Source organism: Taudactylus pleione, unplaced genomic scaffold (genome assembly GCF_031769625.1).
Source record: "Taudactylus pleione unplaced genomic scaffold, aTauple2 ptg000001l, whole genome shotgun sequence".
Classification (NCBI taxonomy): Eukaryota; Metazoa; Chordata; class Amphibia; order Anura; family Myobatrachidae; genus Taudactylus; species Taudactylus pleione.
In genome coordinates, this window is record NW_028284404.1 from 359,885 (window position 1) to 386,312 (window position 26,428).

At 50.4% G+C, this 26,428-nt stretch overlaps 2 protein-coding genes across 2 annotated transcripts in view; one reads left to right on the top strand and one right to left on the bottom strand.

The window, feature by feature from the left end:
* LOC148543475 (butyrophilin subfamily 2 member A2-like) overlaps positions 1 to 8,811 on the bottom strand; it is a 50,506-nt gene extending 41,695 nt beyond the window's left edge. Inside the window, exon 1 of the mRNA XM_088480762.1 lies at positions 8,745 to 8,811. Coding sequence (XP_088336888.1) covers positions 8,745 to 8,799 — 55 coding nt within the window. The 5' untranslated portion in view covers positions 8,800 to 8,811. The remainder of the gene's footprint in view (positions 1 to 8,744) is intronic.
* Positions 8,812 to 8,939: 128 nt separating this feature from the next.
* Positions 8,940 to 26,428, top strand: part of LOC148543476 (butyrophilin subfamily 1 member A1-like) — a 45,157-nt gene continuing 27,668 nt past the window's right edge. Inside the window, exons 1-3 of the mRNA XM_088451601.1 lie at positions 8,940 to 9,130; positions 20,997 to 21,347; positions 22,611 to 22,886. Coding sequence (XP_088307727.1) covers positions 9,079 to 9,130; positions 20,997 to 21,347; positions 22,611 to 22,886 — 679 coding nt within the window. The 5' untranslated portion in view covers positions 8,940 to 9,078. The remainder of the gene's footprint in view (positions 9,131 to 20,996; positions 21,348 to 22,610; positions 22,887 to 26,428) is intronic.

Sequence of the window (26,428 nt, forward strand, 5' to 3'; positions counted from 1 at the left end):
AGAGCGAGCGCATGTTTTGCATAGACGGCCACTTTTTGAGAGTGAGCGGCCGCAAATAGCGTCCGGGTCTGAATTAGGCCCAGTATCCAATAAGCTGACGAAGAGCCAGGATATGCAGGATACTTAAGGAGTGCTTTTCTCATTGTACAATTTCCTCCAAACCTGGGATACATGGACCTCCCCTCAAATTTGGCCTGTAATGTCCTCTTCCTTCCCTTCTACAATTTCCTCCTTTCCCCTTTTGTGTATCCATTTCAGTGAGTGCTGCTTTAAATATTTAGCTCCCACCCGCCGAGAAGGGGAGGCGTACAAAAGCCGAGACTTCGTACATATTGGACCTCATTCAGAGGCAGTCGTTAGTTGCAAGCGGTCGATCTGAATCAGGGCGGCCGCTTGCATCCTCAACGGCCGCCTCCTTGTCGATTGCTAAGCTGTGGGTTAGCAATACTAGAAGCTGATAACCCGTCTCAGCCAACAGGCAATATCTACAAACACCCGTGAGTCATATCATCCATCAAGTTTGCTATAGTAAGTGACATGAACTTTGTACAAAGTGATTGATGCCGAAACTGTTATAGTCATATTTCATATAAACTAGAAGCACAGGGAAGGGCTGCATACAGGCATTCAGCTCCCTCCCTCAGTTAGAAGGGGAAGCAGTCGGGAAGCCGACTGATGCAATCGGCGGGAGCCCCTAACCTAACCCTTCCCTCTGCTGCTGTCCGTGCCCGGCTTCCCTTTGATCGGAAAGCCGGGTGTCGGGCTCCCGGCGTAGGTCTAATGACAGGTGTCAGGATTTCGACGCCTGTCATTTGACACTTGCCGGGATGCCGACGGTTGGGATTTAGACTGTCGGCATCCCGACTGCATACCATGATGAATAGGCCCCAATGAGAGATATAGTAGAACAGAGAGGGCACTGCAGCCTATGGGAAGAACTACAGCTCCAGATGCACCAAGGGCAATGGGAATTCTGTAAACCTTGCCGAAGAGATAGGAGTGCACCTAATAAAGTGATAATTACTCGCCATGTGGAAGTGAATTGGGCAGACAGAACACGTGGAATATACAGAACTAAGGGCCTCATTTATTAACTAGCCTATCAGCTCCCAACTGTCATCTCCAGCCAATCAGCTCCCAACTGTCATCTGTTAAAAAATGACAGTTGGGAGCTGATTGGCTGGAGCACCATTTATCATACACAGTGACATTTATCACTCGTTTTGGTGATCAAACTAGTTAATAAATGGGGGCCTTCGATAATGACAGGACAGTTCCCTGGTTGGGAATTTGTACTATGACTTAATGACATAGGAAGACTGATCTAGGGCCTCAATCAGAGATGGACGCTAATGTCACAGCTGTTTACATGCAAATGTCGCAGCCGCCAGGATTCATATGGAGACGCCCACTGGCGGTTTTGCAAATTTAAGCAACTGTGACAATACACAGGATAAAGGGCCCTCCCAAGGCCAAATTTCGCTTAGAGTTCCACTACTACAGCTTCCATGTTCAGAGAAGATAGTGTGGTTGCTATGGGCAACATCTCCAAAACTCTGATTTTAGTAAATACACCCCCTAGTATTCAGCCTGCGAGGTGTGTTCATAATTCATATTAAGTTGTATTTTTTTTTTTCACTTCATGGGAGAGATGTACTGTACTAAGCCTTGGAGAGTGCTAAAGAGGAGAGAGATAAATTACCAGCCACTCAGCTCCTGTCACTTTACAGGCTGTGTTTGAAAAATGACAGTTAGGAGCTAATTGGTTGGTACTTTATCTTTCTCTCCAAGGCTTCATACATCTGGCCCTACCATATGAAAATACTGTTTAGGGGCAGGATGCAACGAGCATCACATTACATTTTGGATGCGATGCTTCCCGCCAATGATCGCAGGCATACCGGAGTCTAGTAACGCTGTTTGCATGAAGATTTAAGGAAAAAACAGCTCTTCCGATAAGATAAGATCTTTTGCGGACTTCTGGGTTTATGACCCGGGGGTCCTGTGCATGCGGGGGACCCTGGGGTGTGATCCTTCTATTAGGTAAGGGAACTTGGTGCATATGGTGATTGCGGTTAAACCTCAGAAAACGGCATTTTCTGAGGTTTGGGCGCATGTTTCAACATAATGCATCCCGCTCATAGGCCTGATTCAGGGATTTACGGAACTCCGATGTTCACGTAAATCTCCGATGTCTGCAGATCTGCGTATGAGCATATCAGGACCTGCGATGTTGCTCTCAGTGCCACAAAAGCCGCAACATGATTAACACGGCGACGGGCAGAGTTCCAGATAACGGGGGCAAATCTAGCACTCATCGTTACCAGCAGAAGTGTACTTCACCCCATTGCCCTCCAATCACAGTCCCACCAGAGGCTCCATACAAGGGCGGCACTCAGCGTACATAAAAGACACACAGCAGGAAACCCCTTGAATGTTAAACCAATGTTTCAATAGTATTTACTGCATTTTCCTCAGGGTACAAAGGGCCCTATTTATTAACATTATTATTACTAAATTAAAGTGAAAAGGGGAGTTTTCACACCCTTTTCACATTATTTTAGTATCACATACATTATTAAAAGGCAATTGGAGTAGAATTCGTAAAATTCTACTCCAACCCCTAATTGTCACATATTATTAGTAATCAGATCGCATTTCCCATAACTGTAATAGGAAATGTGATCTGGCCAAAGTTACTAAAAATATATTGTGAAAAAATACCGGGGGAAGCCCTGTGATAATAACGCCACCTGGAGATGGCGTTATCCAGGGTTTCCCCCGGTTCCCCGACTCCTGCTCTGCTCTAACAGGCAGAGCAGAGCCGGGTCCCAGTGATCAGCTGTGTGGTCTAAACAGACTACAAGCTGGTCTCCTGCACTGTGACCCTGGTCAGCTGCTGCATAGAACAGCTGACCAGGGTCACTGTGCAGGATGGGAGACCAGCTGACCGGAGCCCCCTAGGAAATCACTGATCATCGAAGGTAGGTGTAAGCCCGGGGAAGGGGGGGTCGTGGGGGGTTGGTTGGGGTGCGATTGCCGGGTCGCAGTGGGGGGGGGAGGCGATCGTGTCAGGAGAGCTGCAGTGTTTGTGGCTGGTCAGACTTGACTTACATGCTGAATCAGGCTCTGAGTCTGTATACATAGCGCTACGATGCATCGGCCGCAGCTCTTTTTCACGACAAGCTTCGTTGTACAGATTCATACACAGTCACAAGTGTCGCCTTTCAAATTAATCAGCGCAGCCTCGTGAAGTGGTTTTATTGCATCGTATGGTGACTAAAACACACATTCAAGCGAAAAAGGCGCAAAAAAGACACTACACCACTCTGCGCAGCTCACTCGCGCCGTAGGGCGTATTTAGGCCAGGTGCATGAGGTCACATCTGTAAAAATAAATGACAAAACTGATTCAAAGAAACGGGAGGTATACGCTATTTGGGAGACATCCTACTATAAGAAGGGCTGAAATGTTGACATGAGAGATACTGAGGCTGAGTGATAAACAGCCGGCAAAACTTCATCTAAACTGGTGCCAAGTTGTCATCTTGCATGACCCCTTTACCCTCCCGAAACTCATCACTGCCTACCAGGAGTAGCGTGGAACCATGGCGCCCGAAGAAAGTGCATGTCATAGCGCCCCCCCCCCCCCCAGGACTGAACTGTGCCAGTGGGGTATGGCCAGCCTGCGTGAAGAGAAAACAGCAAACAGTGGCAGTATCACGCTGGGCATTGAGGTCCCATTGGGGGAATAGAATCTGACATTAAGGGGCAGCTCCTTGGCACTGCTTTATTTATGTATAACACCTAGGATCTGACTTTATCTCCTTAGAATCATTGTTATTAGTCAATAGAGGAGATTGTATTATATATTCTGATCATTTAACTTAAATTGACAGAATACATGTGCTAGAGTGAGATTCCACAGGGTGCACAGCTTATTACTGCAATCACTGCCCCAAGCAGCTGTCACTGGAGTGGGGACACCTATGGGAAGCTCCCTTCTCAGCTATGCTCCTACTTAGCAAATATACATTGCACCTATATTAATGTGAGTATTACTAATCATGTTCTGTCTACCACCTTTATTATTATTTCAGGTCTCCTAATAATTTTTAAAACACCTTTCAAATAACACTGTGTGGTCATGCCTGGGAACACCTCCAGTACTTTATATAGAAAAGCAGTGACCTTTCTTAAGCTCATACCTTATAATTGAAGTTTAGGATTTTACCTCAGATGTGTAACTATTAAGTCAATTGAAGCACAAGTCAATAAAAAAAAGAGAGGAGAGGGGCAAAGAGCCGCTCCCATGGTAGAGAGGGGAGGGAATTAAAGAGGTGAGAAGTGAATGTAATCAATCTGACAGGAAAGGGGAGGTGACAGAAGATGATCACAGAGGAGGGGGGGCCGGAGGGGAGGTGACAGAAGATGATCACAGAGGAGGGGGGGCCGGAGGGGAGGTGACAGAAGATGATCACAGAGGAGGGGGGGCCGGAGGGGAGGTGACAGAAGATGATCACAGAGGAGGGGGGGCTGGAGGGGAGGTGACAGAAGATGATCACAGAGGAGGGGGGGCCGGAGGGGAGGTGACAGAAGATGATCACAGAGGAGGGGGGGCCGGAGGGGAGGTGACAGAAGATGATCACAGAGGAGGGGGGGCCGGAGGGGAGGTGACAGAAGATGATCACAGAGGAGGGGGGGCCGGAGGGGAGGTGACAGAAGATGATCACAGAGGAGGGGGGGCCGGAGGGGAGGTGACAGAAGATGATCACAGAGGAGGGGGGGCCGGAGGGGAGGTGACAGAAGATGATCACAGAGGAGGGGGGGCCGGAGGGGAGGTGACAGAAGATGATCACAGAGGAGGGAGGGCCGGAGGGGAGGTGACAGAAGATGATCACAGAGGAGGGGGGGCTGGATGGGAGGTGACAGAAGATGATCACAGAGGAGGGGGGGCCAGAGGGGAGGTGACAGAAGATGATCACAGAGGAGGGGGGGCCGGAGGGGAGGTGACAGAAGATGATCACAGAGGAGGGGGGGCCTGAGGGGAGGCAATCAGGGCAGCTTGAGGGAGCATGAAATGTAGAAATGGATCTCAGATCTGTAACTTATTTAGGATAGAGAGGAAACAAACCGAGATAAAACTAACTGTGCAGCGTCCCATGAATTCCGGGAACCCTGGATGGCGCCCTCTGTCCATTTTGGCGCCCGGAGCTCATGCTCCACTGGAACCACCCTCACTACACCCCTGCTCCCTACTGTACCTACTGTACCTGGATAGTTTTCTGTGCTGTTGTTTAACGTGAGAATCTTGTGTTTCTCTATAGTGCCGGCTGGAGAGTGTTGGATTGCAGAAATCTGTATATTACTTGTTTAATGGCTATTTGCAGAGTATGTAACCCTTATGTCCCATTGGTTTTTACTTCTCATAGTGAAGCTATGACGGCATTGCAACTACTTGGGAATACTTTTATTTGTTCAGCGAGCGGCTCCTTAGTGGTATTTCTACTTTCTCTGCCAGCTGGTTTAACCCTTATTAGGTTACTAAACACAATGATCCCTCACTAGCCAAGCATACAATGTAACTGACTCTGTGGCAACACAACCACAAGAAGAATAACACTTCTGTTAGCACAGCCTGGAGTTTCCCCGTCCATAGAGGCAGCACCGCAAACTGAGAGTAACCGCAGATGGGAATTTATCTATCTAGTAAAAGTTACCTGCAATGGGTGCCTGGCTAATATAGAATGTACCCTACTGCTAAGAGTTTACAAATAAATGCTATTCCTCTAGACCCCACTGACCAAATATCAGGGTTATCAACCCTTATCCTCAAGTACTACCAACAGGTCATGTTTTCAGGATTTCTGTCAGGTGGGACGATTACTGACCCAGCAAAATAGAATAACTCCCCTGTACGTGTTTTTATTTTTTTATGAGCGTGTGCAGAGTGTTCTGATGGGCCGATTCAATTAGAAGGGATGGACGGGATATCCCGTTCCAGATCGTCACACTGCGTCCAGTGACCATGCAGATTTTTTCTTCTTTTGTTTATAGCCATAGAGGTGCGCGGGAAAACTTGTGGTGTCTAGGGCACCGTATGTGCGCAGCCAACCATTGCAGCGATACTCGGCAGCACGTGGCCAGCAATGACTTCCTCCCCAGTGGTGAATTTTACCTGCGGGCACCCCCCCCCCAGTCAAATCCGCCACCTCCGGTGTGCCATCTGCAGTCCGTGCACCGGCAGTGACTTTCCATTAGAAGCGCTACCTGCTAATCACACACAGCACAGGCAGTCTCAGGGGGAGGTGTTTCCGGAACACGATTAACAAAGAAAGCATCCAATAGGAAGCCACTGTACAGCGTTGCCATCACTCCTACCCGGCTTCTAGGGGCGGCAGCCGATGCAGGGCCTGATTCAGCGTCATACCCAATGGTGTGCGCACAACTCTGATAGTGGGCGGTCGGCACATGCTCAGGATCTCTACTGCGCATGTGCCGATCAGCGTCTGCGAGATCACTCGCAGTGCCCTTTCAGCCGCACCATGTTTGACATGCTCCGGCTGTTTCTAGGAGGGAAAGGGGGCGGCGACGGCCAGTGTCCCAGAAAATGGAGGCATGTTGGCCCCATTTTCTGGCTATGCCGAAGCCAGTGTCTGCAACTGCCGACACAGCTTCAGTAGCCCTGACTGCGCTAGAACACCCGCCATCCTGAGTAACCTGAAGGGTACTCAGAATACCGCTGTTCAGTTGATATGATGGCTACGTCCTCAGATGCAGCAAGGTCACAGAAGGAGGCGGGAGGCGTCTACTTACACAAGATGCCTCCAGCGACATTAGGATATTTTAGCATTGCTGCCGCGTCCAAGGATGCAGCTGCTGTGCTAATAGCGTACAACTCTGATCAGGCCCGCGGTACCTAGAAGCCATGTGCCGGTCTGCTGGGGTCTGTGCACATGTGCCGGCCCTGGCGCCTCTTAGATCCATTGCGCACGGGCAGACCGGAACGCCAATTGTCCAGACTCGCAGCACAGCGGGCAGCCCACCCTCATCAAGAAGGGTGGGACCCGCTGCTGTTCTCCCCTCCTATATTACACCAAGCAAACTGGCCAAAGCAGCCCCTATATCTTTTGTTCCACACAGTCCTATACACTGTCAACAAGTCCCCGCAGTGTGCAGCATAGTGACAGGAGACGGCGCCCTGGGGCAGAGGATGAGCAGTAACCAGAAGCTGCAGCTGCAATAGTGACACTGCAAACACTGAGAATAGTACAAAGTCATGTAATATAAATATACATAAAATAACTACTATACTGCTAAAGGCTATTTGTAACAATCCATTCATATGATACAAGGTTTTGGTGAAAGCACTCAGGGCCCGACTCAGCAAGGATCGTGATCATCATATGCGCGTGTGCGAACTAGCCACTGCGATCGGGAATGAGAGCGCAGTGTGTACGCAGACCCATTGCAGAGTGATCGATAGGAAGTACCGTTTGGGGGTGGCCGGGCGAACACAGGCGTTCCAAAGCGTTGGGACGGCGTTGCAGTGGCGTGCATAAATTAGTCACTGCAATACCATAAGCAGCCTGAGGCCTCATAGCGTGCGCTGAAATGAGCAATTCCTGAGTGAGGTCTGTCCTGCCTATGGGTCTGGTGCAGGCTTGCCTACCCTCCCGAATATCGGGTGCCGCTCCCGGAAAGGCAGGCAAGCCTCCCAGCTGCCGCCTACCCCCCGGACTACTAATAAAACCCCCCGCAGGGGGGGGCAGATGACGCGATTCGCACTGAATCGCGTCATTGTGGCTCCGCCCCCTGCTTCACAATGCCTTTTTTTGGCATTGTGAAGAGGGGGCGGGGCCACGATGATGCGATCGTGTGGTCACGCCCCTGGCCCCACTCCCAAAATGGCATCATAGCCTGGCCACGCCCCCCGCAGAATGCAGGCATTCAGCTCCCTCCCGGAAGGAGGGAGCTGAATGTCGGCAAATATGGTCTGGTGTTACTCGATGTTACTGATGGTTTCGCTATGTTACCCTAGTATACAGATGTGAGTAAGTGGAAGTGGGCGCCCTTATGTTAGGCTGCAATCGCATAGCGAATGCAAACATTTACATATCACCGCTGATATTAGCAATTGCTTAATGAGGCCCAAAGTACATACTTACCTACTCGCCTGGGATGGTCGGGAGCCTCCCAGAAATCAGGTGGGTTCTCCCGGCACCCCTGAAGACTGGGCCGGACCGCACCCAAACCCCCCCTTCCCAGGAGGTGTCTGCTTCCCCCTTGTAAGTGGGCGGTCCAGGGGAGTCGATGATGCGATTTACGCTGAATCGCGTCATCGTGGCCCCGTCCCCGGCTGCTCAATGCCGGTAATCTCAGCAGTGTTACTGGGCGTGGCCACGCAGTCGCACCCCTGATCCGCCCCCAAATTAGCGTCATGCCCCGCCCCCCGGCTATGCCAATCTAGGCATATTGTCGGCAAGTATGACTCAGTATTGTTCAAGTTTGGCGTAGTCGTTAGCATTACTCCCTCACGGCACTGAGGTCTTGGGTTTGATTCCCACCAAGGCCCTGTCTGTGTGCAGCTTGTACGCCCCCTCCCTTGTGTGGATTTCCATTCTCTGTAAAGCGCTGTGGAATGTGTGTGCGCTATATAAATAACTGTTAATGACTAAGTAAGTGTAACATATCCAGCCTGCACCGTGAAGGCACAATGCAGTGATACAGTGAGGGGCACAGTACCTGAGACTGCGGTAGCCAGGAATATGACGGGAACAAACCAGCAGGCAGTGTCCATCCTCACCAGGCTCCCTCCTTATCTCCTCTTTCCCTGTAACATCAGAGACTGCTTTCACTATGTGCCGAATGTGAAACTATTCTCTCTCTGCTACTTCCTGTGTTTTGTCATTCATTTCCACCAGTGATCATGTGTCTTAGGATATGCTGCTCTCAGCCCAACATACAGGGTGTGTGAGACGGGAGAGCAGGCGGAGGAGAAGAACCCCAGGGGAATGACAGAGGGAAACGCCAGAGCAGTATCAGGGAGAGTCTGGCAGACGCTTTACTAGGAGACAGGATGGAGAGACCGCTCACATATCTCACCCTGGTCCTAATACCAGCAGCTGCAGGTAACTGTCTCTGGCCAGACACGTCTCTTACTGTCACAGATTTCTATGCATACTGTATTTGCCTACTTTTGAAAAAGCATTTCAGGGAGTTTGTAAAAGCAGCACCTATTAGCGCGGTGGTAAAGTGGACTGTACTGCTACATCTGAGAGGCGTGTCATAAAATGTAGGGCCTGATTCAGAGGCGCTCGCTCTGTATCAGGGCGTTTTTTGTTTTTTTTCCGGCCTGCAGGCCGCTCGCACAGCTGTGGGTGACCACCCACAGCTTGTGCGAGCAGCCTGGCGATGGTCACGATTACCGCGACCATCGGGCTTGCGGCGAGACCCTGCGGTAGGGTCTCGGCTCCCGCAAGCCCGAGTGGACTTCCTGCTCTAATAGAGTGATGTCAGTAGGGCCGCCTACATACAGCAGGCGTTCCTAAGGGAACGCCTGCGTTTGTGCAGCCAACCCCCTCCCCGCCTACAAAACAGGGCGAGCTGTTAATCAACATCAACAGCCACCCCGTCTTGTAGTGAGCCCCGGAGCGACGGAGCTGCCGTCGCTCGCTGGGGCTCGCGCATGCGCACGCTGAAGGCGGCGCGTATGCAGTGGGGGAACATCGACCCGCTTGCGAGCAGGTCTGAATCAGGCCCTTACTTACATTCAAAAGTAGTTGAGCCCAAAGGCATTAAAGTAAGATCTACTAGTTGATGACAATACACTGAAACCTATCAGAAAATGCATGTAGCCATAGGGATCATTGGACCTCATTCAGAGGCGGTCGCATGGAGCGATTGGTCGTAGCGAGCGATGTTTTTTTCAACTGCGCATGCGTGTACATGGCAGTGCGCGTGCGCAAGCCCGTCTTTCCGACCGCAATCCTCTTGCTCGCTAGTCACTACGAGGTCGTAGCTGTGATTGACATTTCGTGCCGTTTGTGGGTGGTTACAGGGGGGTGTGGTGGTGCGCACGCAGGCGTTGTTGACCTTAAAAAGGGGGTTTTAAGGGCGTGCATATATTACTGAGCGAGTCATCACACACGTCATCTCGTTGCAATAACGATGCTACTGCTCGCAGTGCTAAGGATAGTCCAAGGTCTACCTTAAGCATTGCGAGTGCTGGCGATGGTTTCTGCCTCAACGATGTTTGTAGGCAATCAACAATGTAACAGGTGTTAATCGTGCTGACGTAGGTTGCCGCCTGCGACCGACTCTGAATTAGGCCGTAGAGATAGGTGTGCTTTCATTGTTGTGGGTGTTTCCGCGCTTACGATGTGCGTTGCGACTGAGCACTCGTTTTGCATATTCTCGATCACTTTGGGTGTGACCGATCGCTCCCAAGCGACCGCCTCTGAATGAGGGCCTTTGTGCCTTATACCCAATGCAGGGAAATGAAACTAATGATCCCATTTGAATTTATATATCTTGTTTTTTTATTTATATAACAGCTATATAATACGGGTAAGGTGCAATCAGGGAGATTACTAGACTCGTCAGGGAGATTGTTACTATGTCTGGGAGATTGCTACTATGTCAGGGAGTCTCCCCGACAATCAGGGAGAGTTGGTAAGTATGTTTCTATGGCAGTCTCTTTATCAAATATTCCAGGCCTGATTTAGGTGGACGCAGTCTCAGACACAAGTTTTCAGTCTGCCCATTCGTCCAAGTCGCACTGCGCATGTGTCTCAATGATTACCACCGGGAGTCGCAGAATGAGTTTTGACGCATAGAGGCAATTTCAGTGGGAATTTCAGGGTGGTAACAGGGGGTGGCCACCCAGATGGGGGGGCGTCTTTTGCCGCAGTTGCACTAAAGCTGGGTACACGCTAAATGACGCGTGTACCCAGCGATCGACGAGCGACCCTCTCTGCCGACATATCGGACGGCCAGTAGACAATAGACGATCTGGTGCCCAACTGCCCGATATGTTGGCCCCTACCACGTCCCGCTGCATGGAGTCGTCAGCCGCATCCTCAGGTTGGGCTGCATGTAGGGCCGACCTGACGATGCGGCTGACGACCCCACGGGAGTGTGCACTCCGCGACATAGAGCGTACACACTTAACGATTGTGACGATTTGCTGTTCCGATCCATCGGAATCGGACAAATCGTTCAAAATATCGCTGAGTGTGTACCCAGCTTTACACCAGTGGCCGTGTCCAGATGGAGATTGTGCGCCTCAATAGGGCTGGTGCAATCTTCGATGATACGTCTTAATATGCTCAGCAAGTAGGCGTCTCGGTATGAATACCATTGGCTGCGGCATTAGCATAAAGACGGTTGAGCCGCAGCAAAAGACGCAGTCGAGGCTGCAATAGCGCGCACCTATAGATCAGGCCCTCTATCTCCTGCACCCAGTATATATTTAGTTTATGGGGAAGGAGTGTGTGAAGGTATAGATTATAGGCTACAATGGATAATGCTCATTAGCTACTGAGGCCAAACCCTAAAAAGCAAAACTTTTCGGAGCTTTGACAATTGTCCCAGACTGCAATCTCCATTGAGAATAATGGTGGCTGCAGCGTTAGCTTGCCTACAGCAGAGGACAGCTCTGATATCTCCTGCGTCAGGCAGTGGTTAGAGTTTAGTCTTATTAATTATGCCCCTTGGCCTCTCCATGTCCCTGTCTTAAGCTGGGCACAGACTAAGGAGCTGATTCAGACCCGTTCGCTAGGATGCGATCGCTCGTAGTTGTCCGATATTTGCAATCTACGCATGGGTATGCATCGCAATGCACGTGCGCGAACCACTGCGAAAGATCAGAATGCATTCGCTCGCTGCACATAGACAGCCCAGCAAAGTGAGTGACAGGAGAGCCCGTTTGTGGGTGGCGAAAGGGGCTGGCTGCTAGAAACGGGGGGAGTGGAGGCGTGAACGCAGGCGTGCCTGAGTGTCTCAACGCCGTTTCAGAGGCGTGCATACTTTAAAGGCAGCGTCATAGTACACGTCACTTGTTTGAAATACACACTTAAGTGATCGCAGTGCTTGCGGCAGAATATAGTCAACCTCAAGCGCTGCGATCGCATCCGATGGTGCTCGATGTACCAATTTTTTCAGGCACTTCCAGGAGATGACGTGCGCAAGTGGGCGACTTAGGAATGGCTGATGGGCATCTGCATACACTAAGTGATCGCACGCCAAGACGTAGTGGGCGTGCTAATGCCTTGCCGTGCGATCGCCTGCCTTGTTGGGGGCGTGCGCTGGATTTGCATACGCAGGGTGCGAGCGAACGCATCTAGCGAGCGGGTCTGAATGAGCTCCTAAATGATTGTGTACCCAGTGATGCAATCCACAATCCCAGCAATGACGGGCTGACATGTCAGGCGGTCCGTACACACTAGGCGACCCAGTGTCTGACTGCATGATATGCCGGCCCCCGCCGCATAGCTTCATGGGATCATCAGCCGCATCATCTGATCTTTCTGCATGTACAAAAGATCAGGCGATGCAGCTGACGACCCCACGGGAGCGCACACTACACCATGTAGTGCTTACACACTGCATGATATTGATGATTTGTCGTTCTGATGCGTCGGAACCGGAAAAATAATTAGCAATATTGTGTAGTGAGGAGGGGCCTTTACACTCTCATTTATGGACTCTCATTTACAAACTAGAGATACAGCGCAAAAGAAACGCAAGTGCTAGTGCGACATTACAAACTGTGGCCCTGATTCAGAGCCAGACGCTCTTTCAGAGCGCTCGCTCTGAATCAGGGCGGCATTCTTTTTCCTGCCGGCCTCCTGGCCGCTCGCTAAACTGTGGGTGACCACCCACAGCTTTTGCAAGAGGCCAGGTGATGGTCGCAACCATGGGCCTTGCGATGAGACCCTTGTGGTAGGGTCTCATCCATCGCAAGCCCCAGTGGACTTCCTGCTCTGATAGAGCAGGAAGTCCACCTACTGACATCACTAGTGATGTCAGTAGGGCCACCCACAAACGGAAGGTGTTCCCTCAGGAACGCCTCCGTTTGTCCAGCCACCCCCCCTGCCCGCCTCCAAAACGGGGCGAGCTGTAAATTGCGATCGACAGCCGCCCCGTTTTGGTGCGAAACCCGTAGCGACGGAACGTCCGTCGCTGGCCGGGTCTCGCGCATGCGCACACAGGAGGCGGCGCATGCGCAGGGGGGTAGACATCGAGCTGCTTGCGACCGCATAATGCTTGCGAGCGGGTCTGAATCAGCCCCTGTGTCTGCACACTATGGGGCCTATTCATCAAACGATAAATGGCCCGGTAACCATGTGGAAACGCTAGTTTCTGCATATTTAAGTTACCGGGTCATTCATCATGAGGGGTCCGATGGGACCCCTTTGGTATTAGTTTTCGGAGTTTGCTGCCAAGAACAAGCGCCATATTCAGACGGCACTTGTTCTCGGATCCCCGTTCCTTCCTATGGGAAGAAGTTCCGGGGATGCGAAGAGGGATTTGAGCAGATCCCTCCGCCGCCTCCTCACCAGCTTCCCGGCGGCCACGCAATGAAAAGTCCTATTTCACAAAGCCCTTCAGGAAACAGGGCTTATCACTGCTTGGTCATATTTAAGAAGGTGTTACCATGGAGTAGTCTTCCGCCCCTGTTTGGTGTTAGAATCGCTTCCTTATACACTAGTAAGAACGAAAGAATGAAAACTTATTGTTTCCTATTCACTTCTCAATTTCATTTTGCCATTTGGAGATGGAGAATGAGCTGAAGCGCACCTTGGTAGCAGGAGAGGAGCAGCAAAAACCTCGGTAGTGGGAGAGGAGCAGCAAACACCTCGGTAGCGGGAGAGGAGCAGCAAACACCTTGGTAGCAGGAGAGGAGCAGCAAACACCTCGGTAGCTGGAGAGGAGCAGCAAACACCTCGGTAGCAGGAGAGGAGCAGCAAACACCTCGGTAGCGGGAGAGGAGCAGCAAACACCTCGGTAGCGGGAGAGGAGCAGCAAACACCTCGGTAGCGGGAGAGGAGCAGCAAACACCTCGGTAGTGGGAGAGGAGCAGCAAACACCTCAGTAGCGGGAGAGGAGCAGCAAACACCTCGGTAGCGGGAGAGGAGCAGCAAACACCTCGGTAGCGGGAGAGGAGCAGCAAACACCTCGGTAGCGGGAGAGGAGCAGCAAACACCTCGGTAGCGAGAGAGGAGCAGCAAACAACTCGGTAGCAGGAGAGGAGCAGCAAACACCGCGGTAGCGAGAGAGGAGCAGCAAACACATCGGCAGCGGGTGAGGAGCAGCAAACACCTCAGTAGCAGGAGAGGAGCAGCAAACACCTCGGTAGCGGGAGAGGAGCAGCAAAAACCTTGGTAGCGGGAGAGGAGCAGCAAACACCTCGGTAGTGGGAGAGGAGCAGCAAACACATCGGCAGCGGGCGGCAGCGGGTGAGGAGCAGCAAACACCTCGGTAGCAGGAGAGGAGCAGCAAACACCTCGGTAGCGGGAGAGGAGCAGCAAACACCTCGGTAGCGGGAGAGGAGCAGCAAACACCTCGGTAGCGGGAGAGGAGCAGCAAACACCTCGGTAGCGGGAGAGGAGCAGCAAACACCTCGGTAGCGGGAGAGGAGCAGCAAACACCTCGGTAGCGGGAGAGGAGCAGCAAACACCTCGGTAGCGGGAGAGGAGCAGCAAACACCTCAGTAGCGGGAGAGGAGCAGCAAACACCTCGGTAGCAGGAGAGGAGCAGCAAACACCTCGGTAGTGGGGGAGGAGCAGCAAACACCTCGGTAGCAGGAGAGGAGCAGCAAACAGCTCGGTAGCAGGAGAGGAGCAGCAAACACCTCGGTAGCGGGAGAGGAGCAGCAAACACCTCGGTAGCGGGAGAGGAGCAGCAAACACCTCGGTAGCGGGAGAGGAGCAGCAAACACCTCGCTAGCGGGAGAGGAGCGGCAAACACCTCGGTAGCGGGGGAGGAGCAGCAAACACTTCGGTAGCGGTGGAAGAGCAGCAAACATCTCGGTAGCGGTAGAGGAGCAGCAAACACCTCAGTAGCGGGAGAGGAGCAGCAAAGTTCACTCTTCTTTTTCCCCCTTAATCCAGCGTCCGCCCTGTGACGTTGGCAGATTTTGTATCGCAAAGCACCTCCGGCGCATGCGCAGTGTGAACAAAACTTGCCAGTCCTGCGATACTTCACTATCCACACTGCTTGCCGGGATAGTGGGGGAGGAGCAGCAAACACCTCGGTAGCAGGAGAGGAGCAGCAAACACCTCAGTAGCGGGAGAGGAGCAGCAAACACCTCGGTAGTGGGAGAGGAGCAGCAAACACCTCGCTAGCGGGAGAGGAGCAGCAAACACCTCGGTAGCAGGAGAGGAGCAGCAAACACCTCGGTAGCAGGAGAGGAGCAGCAAACAGCTCGGTAGCAGGAGAGGAGCAGCAAACAGCTCGGTAGCGGGAGAGGAGCAGCAAACACCTCGGTAGCGGGAGAGGAGCAGCAAACACCTCGGTAGCGGGAGAGGAGCAGCAAACACCTCGGTAGCGGGAGAGGAGCAGCAAACACCTCGGTAGCGGGAGAGGAGCAGCAAACACCTCGGTAGCGGGAGAGGAGCAGCAAACACCTCGGTAGCGGGAGAGGAGCAGCAAACACCTCGGTAGCGGGAGAGGAGCAGCAAACACCTCGGTAGCAGGAGAGGAGCAGCAAACACCTCGGTAGTGGGGGAGGAGCAGCAAACACCTCGGTAGCAGGAGAGGAGCAGCAAACAGCTCGGTAGCAGGAGAGGAGCAGCAAACACCTCGGTAGCGGGAGAGGAGCAGCAAACACCTCGGTAGCGGGAGAGGAGCAGCAAACACCTCGGTAGCGGGAGAGGAGCAGCAAACACCTCGGTAGCGGGAGAGGAGCAGCAAACACCTCTGTAGCAGGAGAGGAGCAGCAAACACCTCGGTAGCAGGAGAGGAGCAGCAAACACCTCGGTAGTGGGGGAGGAGCAGCAAACACCTCGGTAGCAGGAGAGGAGCAGCAAACAGCTCGGTAGCAGGAGAGGAGCAGCAAACACCTCGGTAGCGGGAGAGGAGCAGCAAACACCTCGGTAGCGGGAGAGGAGCAGCAAACACCTCGCTAGCGGGAGAGGAGCGGCAAACACCTCGGTAGCGGGGGAGGAGCAGCAAACACCTCGGTAGCGGGGGAAGAGCAGCAAACATCTCGGTAGCGGTCGAAGAGCAGCAAAGTTCACTCTTCTTTTTCCCCCTTGATCCAGCATCCGCCCTGTGACGTTGGCAGATTTTGTATCGCAAAGCACCTCCGGCGCATGCGCAGTGTGAACAAAACTTGCCGGTCCTGCGATACTTCACTATCCACACTGCTTGCCGGGATAGTGGGGGAGGAGCAGCAAACACCTCGGTAGCAGGAGAGGAGCAGCAAACACCTCAGTAGCGGGAGAGGAGCAGCAAACACCTCGGTAGTGGGAGAGGAGCAGCAAACACCTCGCTAGCGGGAGAGGAGCAGCAAACACCTCGCTAGCGGGAGAGGAGCAGCAAACACCTCGGTAGCGGGAGAGGAGCAGCAAACACCTCGGTAGCGGGAGAGAAGCAGCAAACAGCTTGGTAGCAGGAGAGGAGCAGCAAACACCTCGGTAGCAGGAGAGGAGCAGCAAACACCTCGGTAGCAGGAGAGGAGCAGCAAACACCTCGGTAGCAGGAGAGGAGCAGCAAACACCTTGGTAGTGGGGGAGGAGCAGCAAACACCTCGGTAGTGGAAGAGGAGCAGCAAACACCTTGGTTGCGGTAGAGGAGCAGCAAACACCTCGGTAGCAGGAGAGGAGCAGCAAACACCTCGGTAGCAGTAGAGGAGCAGCAAACACCTCGGTAGCGGGAGAGGAGCAGCAAACACCTCGGTAGTGGGGGAGGAGCAGCAAACACCTCGCTAGCGGGAGAGGAGCAGCAAACACCTCGGTAGCAGGAGAGGAGCAGCAAACACCTCGGTAGCAGGAGAGGAGCAGCAAACACCTCGGTAGCAGGAGAGGAGCAGCAAACACCTCGGTAGCGGGAGAGGAGCAGCAAACACCTCGGTAGCGGGAGAGGAGCAGCAAACACCTCGCTAGCGGGAGAGGAGCAGCAAACACCTCGGTAGCGGGGGAGGAGCAGCAAACACCTCGGTAGTGGGGGAAGAGCAGCAAACATCTCGGTAGCGGTAGAGGAGCAGCAAACACCTCGGTAGCGGGAGAGGAGCAGCAAACACCTCGGTAGCGGGAGGGGAGCAGCAAAGTTCACTCTTCTTTCTCCCCCTTGATCCAGCGTCCGCCCTGTGACGTTGGCAGATTTTGTATCGCAAAGCACCTCCGGCGCATGCGCAGTGTGAACAAAACTTGCCGGTCCCGCGATACTTCACTGTCCACACTGCTTGCCGGGATCGCAGAGGAGCCGCTTATCGGAGGCTGTTGTCGGACAGGTTAGTATTACAGAATGACTGCATAACACTACTATATATCGCATTGATATGATGCAATACATACATAGTGGTAATTACCGGTAGCCACTTCAGGCTATGGGTTCTATTTACTAAGCAGTGTTAGGAGACAGAGTGAAAAGTGATAAGGTGCCAGCCAATCAGCTCCCAACTGTCATTTTTCAAACACAGCCTGTGAGATGACAGTTGAGAGCTGATTGGCTGGCACCTTATCACTTTCTTATCACTTTTCACTCTGTCTCCTAACACTGCTTAGTAAATTGACCCCTGTATATGAGTAGACCCCATTATAGGAAGCACCAGCACAGACGCCTGTTATGAGGCAGATCCCAGGCCCAGGTGCAAACTGTAAACTGTGGATAAGGACAATTGGTAGCTGCTTCTGATTGGCTGAGATAAAAAAAACAAAGAGTAATGCACTGGAATCAAATGGTAACAGACAAGTTTACATATTGATGTGCCATACATGATACATAGAGAAACATTGCCAATGAAAGTCAGTAGAACAGGCTCATGCCTCCCCACCCCCCTTTCCCCCATGCACTGGAAATGTAAGGGGAATATTTACTAAAGTGTGGGTATTAGAAGTGGAGATGTTGCCCGTAGCAACCAGATTCTAACTATTATCTTCTAGAAGGTGAGTAGTGGGTACGTTCAGACGACCAATGGGAGACTGAGGTGTTGCAAACAAGTAAGCTTTTTATTCAAGGTTTGAAAAGGCCTAGCCAGTGTAATGGCTTCTTACATTATGCAAACACAGTTCAGGAACAATAATTCAGCTTACATGCGACAGCAGTTCAAATGAGCAGAGTATTCACAGCAGTCAGGGTTCAGGTTGTCCAGCGTAGGGTTGTATTCAATTAAACGCGAAAAGCCGAGATCCGCGGAAAAGTATCGCCGATCTCGGCTTTTTGCGTGGAGGAAACTTATCTCCGTATTCAATTCCAGCTGGGTTTCGCATACGCGGAAAGTCAATGCATTGTAATAGGTGAAAAAGATTGGCCTCTGAATAGCAGGAGAAAAGAAGTGCAACATTTTTATTTTGGGGTGCAAAGGTAGGGAACCACTCAGAACCCTTGGGACAGGACCCAATAGGACAACTGTGTCAAAAAATTCCAGGAAAAAACTTAAGAACACCCCAAAAAAGTACTTTAATTTTGGGGGCAAAAAAGCACAAAGTGGGGGAACAACTTCAAAAACTGGCAAAAAAATTTTCTGGGGGTGCTCTAAGAAGGGGTCATGTGTTTTTGGGGTTGCAGGTGCTTGTATGACGGAGGAATTTCACTTTTATTAAAACCTCACTTTAGAGACATAAAAATATGCTAGCACCCATTTTCAGGTACCCCAAATTTGCCTGGACTACTTATTTTCACCAAAAAATACTACTTAATGCCATTCTTCACCACTTGTGCAAAGACGCCAATAAGAAGCTATTGAAACAACTTAAGTACCCCAAATAGCTTTATTAGGGCTATCCAAAACGGTATGCAATCGGGAAGCCGACTGCCTAAATACCGGCAACCGGCTTCCCGACTGTCATATCCCGGCGAAGGTGAAATGCCGGGCGTCTAGATGTAGACGCCCGGCATTTCCCCGACGCCGGGAGACCGGCGCCCGGCATCCTGATCGTAGTGATGCCGGGCGCCGCGAGCGGACAGCTGTGGGGGGGGGAGGTTAGGTTTAGGGCTCCCGGGGGGGACTTAGGGTTAGGCACCCCGCCGGGAGGGTTAGGGTTAGGCTAGGGGGAGGGAGGGTTAGGGTTAGGCACCCCCGGGGGGGACTTAGGGTTAGGCACCCCCCCAGGAGGGTTAGGGTTAGGCTAGGGGGAGGGATGGTTAGGGTTAGGCACCCCCCCGGGGTCTTAGGTTTAGGCAGCGGGGAAGGGGGTGGTTAGGGTTAGGCAATTAGAGGGGGATTAGGGTTAGGCACTTGGGGGGGAGGTTAGGGTTAGACACCCCTAAGGAGGGTTAGGGATAGGGGGGTTAGGTTAGGTTAGTAGATACTCACCTATCCACGATCGGGATTTCCAGCGCTGTCGGCCTTCCGCTGCCGGGATCTCTGCTGATGTCGGGCTGCCGCTGCCGGGAATCATACCAATTCCATCCAAAACACATATACATTGATCCCCAATGTTACAGCATCTTTTTTGGGGGTTCAGGCTGAGTTCCCCATTTCTGACACCACGTTCCGCCTGTTCTTACTTCCTGGCTTGCCGTTTTCGCCTGGTTTGGTATTGAATAGGGCAGATAACAGGGGCGCCACGATAAGTTTCTGCGTGCAAAACACGCGATGTAGGCGGAAAGTCGAGCAGGTGAAACTTTATTGCGGACGTGGAACTAATTGAATACCGCCCATAGAAAGAGCTGCTAAAGGTTTAACCTCTCCCTCACATTTCCACTGACTAATGGTGGTTACACACTATACAGATATATCTGCAGATAACGGTCATTTATACACGGCCATCATCTGCGTCTGGCCGCGGGTCCCGACAGCCGGAGGCGTGTGCCAGCCCCCTTCCCGCGGCTGCCGCTGTGTGTGTACGGGCAGTCTGCAGACATATCTGTCCATCGGCTGTGCAGCACAGACATATCGCGGGCACACACTGCCCGACGGGCAGCAGATATATTAGTCAAAGCAAAATAGAAAATATGTAACACAGTGGGCGCTAATTAATTAATCTAAATAATCAATATGATCAATGTAATGTATAGTTTTCAATAGTTCAGCCCAGTCCAGGCTGCCCTACAATGTGGTCTGGAAACCCCACAATAAACTGACAACCAAAAGAATGAAAAGGAATAGGAGCGCTCGGACACGGCTGCTTATTTAAAACATGTTTTTACTAGAAGATAATCAATTTAAAATAATTAAAAATACATGCAACACATGGATAACAAATGGAATAATGCCGTATTAAGGATACACTGATTTAATCCGCTTAGATGTTAAATTTGCACATAACCAAAAATAAATACACAACATGAGAATTCTCAATTAAATCAGCTAATAAGCCAAACACTGATGTACTATTCCATAAACTGCATCCACACACAACGATTGTTACCAACGATTTTATGAACGATTTTCTGTCAGATTATCTGTCAGATTTTTTAAAGTGTAATGAACGATTTTTTTGAACTACAAACGATTTTTGCATATTAACTTAATGAAAATCGTTGAGTTGACAAGTCTGACTGAATGCACATGAACGATAATTGTTCACCTTTTGACTCAGAAAGTGAACGATTTTTGCAAACGATTATCGTTAAACGATATTGTTTAACGATAATCGTTCAAAAAATCGTTGTGTGTGTATGCAGATATAGACATTACCTATTAACAAGGCAACTGACATTTTACATAATCTATGACAGATATTTATTGGTGGGGGGGACACACAGATTTTCATATTCTTCACCTTGCGAAGCGCATTTATACCTCTTGTCCAGCAGCATTTATTCCCAGACCCAAAAGTGTACCTTGTTACTTTCAATATCTCAGAGTCTTTCTGTCTATTACAGGGTTGTTTCGGGTATACTCTGAAGACCGCTCCCTCGTGGCAGCAGTGGGATCAGATGTGCTATTACCCTGTACCGTCTCGCCGCCATTGAGCGCCATGGGACTAGAGGTGCGCTGGTTCCACGATAAACATCACATTGTAGCCTTCATGCTCAAAGATGGCCGCGAGGACCGACAGCAACAGAGCGCAGATTACCGCGGCAGAACCTTCCTGGAGGCTGGGCCTGACAATGGAAACTTGTCGCTTATTCTGCGCAAGGTCCGTCTCTCCGACGCCGGAAGGTACCACTGCTTTGTGGAGAATAGCACCGCTGAATTCTTCGAGGAAGCCATCCTGGAGCTTAATGTCGTGGGTCCGTCTCAGCAAATCTCTGAAAAGATTTAACATTCATAAATAACGGGGGAACGGTTCTGTTCCCACTCACCCCATTTCTCTTTCCCTGGTGATGTTTTCTACTTCTAGATCCAAATCTGTACTCCAGAAATCAGACCCGAACCAAATCCAGCCACAAAGAGTTGTGCCTTGTAATGTCAGAACCAAGGGCCTGATTCAGACCCGGTCACGAGCGCTGAGCGCTGGCAACCGGGTCGATGGTGGCCCAGAGGGCATGCGCACGACGGAGCCAGCTCCGTCGTGCGCATGCACGAGACCCGGATAGCGACGGGCACTCCTTTGCTACGGCTCTCGCAACAAAGGGGGCGAGCTGTCGATGTTGAGCGACAGCTCGCCCCCTTTGGTGGGCGGGCCAGGGGCGTGGCTGCCCAAACGGAGGCGTTCCCATGAGAACGCCGGTTGTTTGGGGGCGGCCCCACTGACATCACGAGTGATGTCAGTGGAGAGATTCCGGCTCTGTTAGAGCCGAAATCTCTCTGGGGCTTGCGGCAATGAGACTCTACCCCAAGGGTCTCGTCGCAAGCCCGATGGTCGCGATGGTCTTGACCATCGCGACCATCATCATGGCCGCTCGCTGTAGCTGTGGGTGGTCACCCACAGCTATGCAAGCGGCCAGGAGGCCGTTCTGGAAAAGAAATTGCCCAGCCCTGATTCAGAGCGAGCGCTCTGTCAGAGCGTCCGGCTCTGAATCAGGGCCCAAATTCCAAACCCAATGATAAAATGAAGCCGTAAGGGCCCCTTATCCTTCTATCTTCAATTTTAGATCTGGGAAATGATAACTCAGGGAAGGTATTGGATGGGATTCAGTTGATCCCGGATGTTACTAAAAATTAAAAAACTTCCCCAGAATCCCAAATCATGCCCCATAACAATTCTTACTCATCCATATTAGTTCATTTCTTGCCGCATAGTTATGCTTGGGGTAGAACTTATTTGTGCCACCTGGTTTTCTATAAAACTTCCCTCTTCATACTGTCTGTCCACTATTTTGAAATCAGCCCTTTGGCCCCACAAACAGTTCTCATTACACTATATATATATATATATATATATATATATATATATACAGTATATAATAGCACGGCTATTTCCGCTAGCGACCATTCTCTTTTCTATATCTCATCCCTTTCCGGTGAACCCTTTACCTTTCCTGCTGAGTGGACACAATTCTCAGTAATGATTTTGCTTCCTAACTGTGCCCCTGACCTTCTGTATCTCACAGGCCTGGGATCACCACCACTGATAGCTGTTGGGCTTCACGATAGCTCCGTGGTTCTCTCCTGTTCGTCGTCTGGCTGGTTTCCGGAGCCCAGAATGGTCTGGAGAAGACACGATGGAGATCTGGTGCCAACAGATCCGGAGACACAGAAGGACAATGCTAATGGTCTCTACGCTGTGCGGAGCAGTATTCTGCTGAATGACTCCTCAGAACAGGTCTACTGCGGACTGAGACATGCCGTGACCGGGAAGGAGACCGGTACCTCTGTGATAGTCTCAGGTGTGTAAAAGACAAAAGAAAAGTAAATACGCCTCAAAAATGCTAAAATTTGCTGTAAAGAGAGCCTGCACCCTCCCCAATAACTCCACATAGATAAGAGGGGGGGAGGGGTGAAAATTAATGACTACTAAACATCACTATATATCGCATCGACGTGATGCGATATATAGTGATATTTTCCGTGAGCCACTTCATGTTCTAACACATAACATAAAGTAACTTTGACCCTGTATCACCGCGTATGAATATGACAAAAATAAACCATGACAATACACAAAACAGCATTTACCTAGACACAAATACTATCTAAATGTGACAATCACTAGAATGTTAAAAAAGGGTCTAAATCCTAAGATGTTCAGGGGGAGATGTGTCAAGCCTTGGAGAGAGATACAGTTGAGTAGTTGCCCATAGCGACCAATCAGCGTCTAATTGTCGTTTATCTAGCACAGTATTTGAAATGACAGTTAGACGCTGATTGGTTGTTATGGGCAACTACATGACTTTAACTCTCTCTAAGGCTCGACGCATCTCTTCCACAGTAAATAAAACTTCAAGACAAAGTCATATTAAGTACATGGTGCTGCGGATGGCAGGGAACGATCGTCATTGCTGGTGGTATTATAGCTCACTGCTTGTATTACTCCCCGCGGAACTAACCTCTGGAAACACAGCACGCGGCACGTAATAAATCACAATGATAAATGTATCAATCCCAAAGTGACATGTAAGGGAAAACAATATACTGAGAAACATACTGCGTTCTCCAATGCATAGAGGTCCAGAGTACTGAGGAGGAAAACCAGCTGAGTAACGTGAGCTAGCAGAGGATCCGGTTACTGTCCTGCGGCTCCCCGCTCTAGTACAATGACAGGAGGAGAGGAGACGGCAGCGAGGCTGCGCCATAATGTAAGTCTCCCATGGCTCTCGCGTCTCCTGCTTTGGGAGACAATAAATGGATACAAAAGTACAAAATGCGTATTACACAGAATCAGAGCTGTGTGATCTTATGGGGTCTATGTACTAAGCAGTGATAAGAGACAGATAGGGGTATTCAATATGGAGCGAAAACTCTGTTTTTGCGATGTTTTCGCACCTATGACGTCATTATCGCAGGTTTTGGTTTTACACCGTATTCAATTTCAAAGACTTTTCGCAGGTTCGAAAAGTCTTTGAAAAAAAACGGGGATAACTTTTCACCACTGAATAGGTGTCGAAAAAAAGTGCAGAATTGGGGTTTAGGGGTACAGGCTTAAAAAAAATAGCCTGCACCCCTGGGAATGACATTTTAAAAATAACTGTGTCAAAAAAAATAATAAAAAAAAATAGGCACACCCCAAAAAATTAATTTTAAAATTGGGGTGGAAAAAAAAAAATGGGAAAAAATTGTTTAAAACTAGGGAAATAGGTTCAGGGCTATTCTGCAAGTATGCGGCACGTGTTTACTAGAATAGATTATTAGTGGCAGGTGTATTCTAGAATAGAATTATAGCGGCAGGTGCACAGTTGCAGAATTTTAAAAAAATTACTTTAGGGACATAAAAATATGCTAGTACCCATTTTCATGTACCCCAAATTTGATGGGACCACTTAAAAAAACGAAAAAATAACCTAAGTGCTCTTCTGCATCACTTCTTCAATGTCGGGAAAAAAGCACCTGCCGCAGCTATTTAAATCCCCGACTTTCATTTGCGGGCTAAAACGGGGGGACCCATAGTGATCCCCCATGTTTTTACAGCTTTAGGGGGGGTCCTACAGTTTTTTTCAGGTAAATTTAATTTTTTATCGCAAATCCCACTTCGCAGCCTCCCGTTTTCTTAGGTTTTATATTGAATAAGGGGATAAAGCGGGCGCGCGCCCGATACTTTATCCCAGGAAAATCTCCGATATGCAACGTAAACTTCGACAGCGAAGTTTACGTTTCATATTGAATACCCCTCAGAGTGAAAAGTGATAAAGTGCCAGCCAGTCAGCTCCCAACTGACATTTTTCAAACACAGCCTGTGAGATGGCAGTTGGGAGCTGATTGGCTGGCACCTTGGGGCATATTCATCATACCTTAAAATTCGAGGGAGGTAATTAGGTTTAGAACTCGCATGGAGTTCTACCTAATTACTGGAGGAATTCATCATTCCACCTCTCCATAAGTATCTATTCCGAAAAGCTGCTTATTTTTGCGATGACAGCTTTTCGGGAAATAGATACTTTTCCCTCTCTACTCTAACTTATCGCAGCTGGAAACAGTGCTGCGCATGCGCTGTTACACTCGTAAACCCAGCGCATGCGCAGAACTACCTACAGCGGCGGTAAGTTTGTGTGCCCCCACCAACTCCCCCCTCCTCCCTCTGCTCACTACCCCCCGTCCCGCACTTACCTGTCCGCGCAGCAGCCTCCGGCTCCGTCCTGCTGGTCTGTCACATGGTCTCCCAGCAGACCACAGTACAGATTAGAAAAAAAAAAAAAAAAATGTTTTTTTTTTTTCTAATCTTTATCGTGGTCTGCTGGGAGAACACAATGTCCGACCAGCCTCCAGAGCCAGAGGACGCACCAGAGCGCCGGGGGGAGACGCCGGGGGACCTGCACACGTTGACACAGGTAAGTCTCACCTGCTATTCGCCACCTCACAGTGGCGGATAGTAACTCCATCAAATTCCGAAAATACATAATTTTCGGAATTTGATGAATACCATAATTTCCACATCCCCATACTAATGTACTAATACTAATGTACTAATGTATGGGGAGTGTGGAAATTAACGCAGGGGGACTGTGATATCTCCTGTGCCAAGTGGCTTCATGAATACTAAAATAACGTTATTTAAGGAAAATGTCCTTAAAAACGTTAATTTAGTGTTGATGAATAGGCCCCCTTATCACTTACTTATCACTTTACACTCTGGGCCTGATTCAGACCCGGACGCTATTTGCGGACGCTCGTTCTTAAAAAGGGGCTGGATATTTAAATTGAGCGCTCGCTCTTTGCGGTCTGTTGACGCCTCTATGTCTGAGCGAGCGTCAGAAAAATGCGCTCGCTATTTTGTAAAGACGCCCCTTTGCCGTTCGCATCAGACGTCATCTCCGCTATTTATTAGATTAATCAGGAACATTGAAAGGCATCTGAACTGCTCGCAGTGCTTGTGGTAGGATTTACTTCCCGCAATCACTGCGAGCAGTTCAGGTTAAAATACAACCAAGTGACGTGGTCGATGACGCTGCTTTGTTAATTATGCACTCCCATTAAACAGCGTTATGACCGTTTGGCACGCCTGCGTTCGGATCTCCACTCCCCCGTTTTCAAGCACCTTCCCCTGTTACCACCCACAAACGCCTCATTCTGTCACTCAAATTAGCAGCCCCTCGCTGTATTACGAGCGCACGATTTCCGACCGCAATGACTGGTTGACACATTCGCATTACGACCCATACGCATGCGCAGTTGTGCGAACATCGCTCAGAGGGAACGAGCGGCTGCTTACGAGCGGCTCTGAATCAGGCCCTCTGTCTCTTATCACTGATTAGTACATAGACCACTAAATATATAC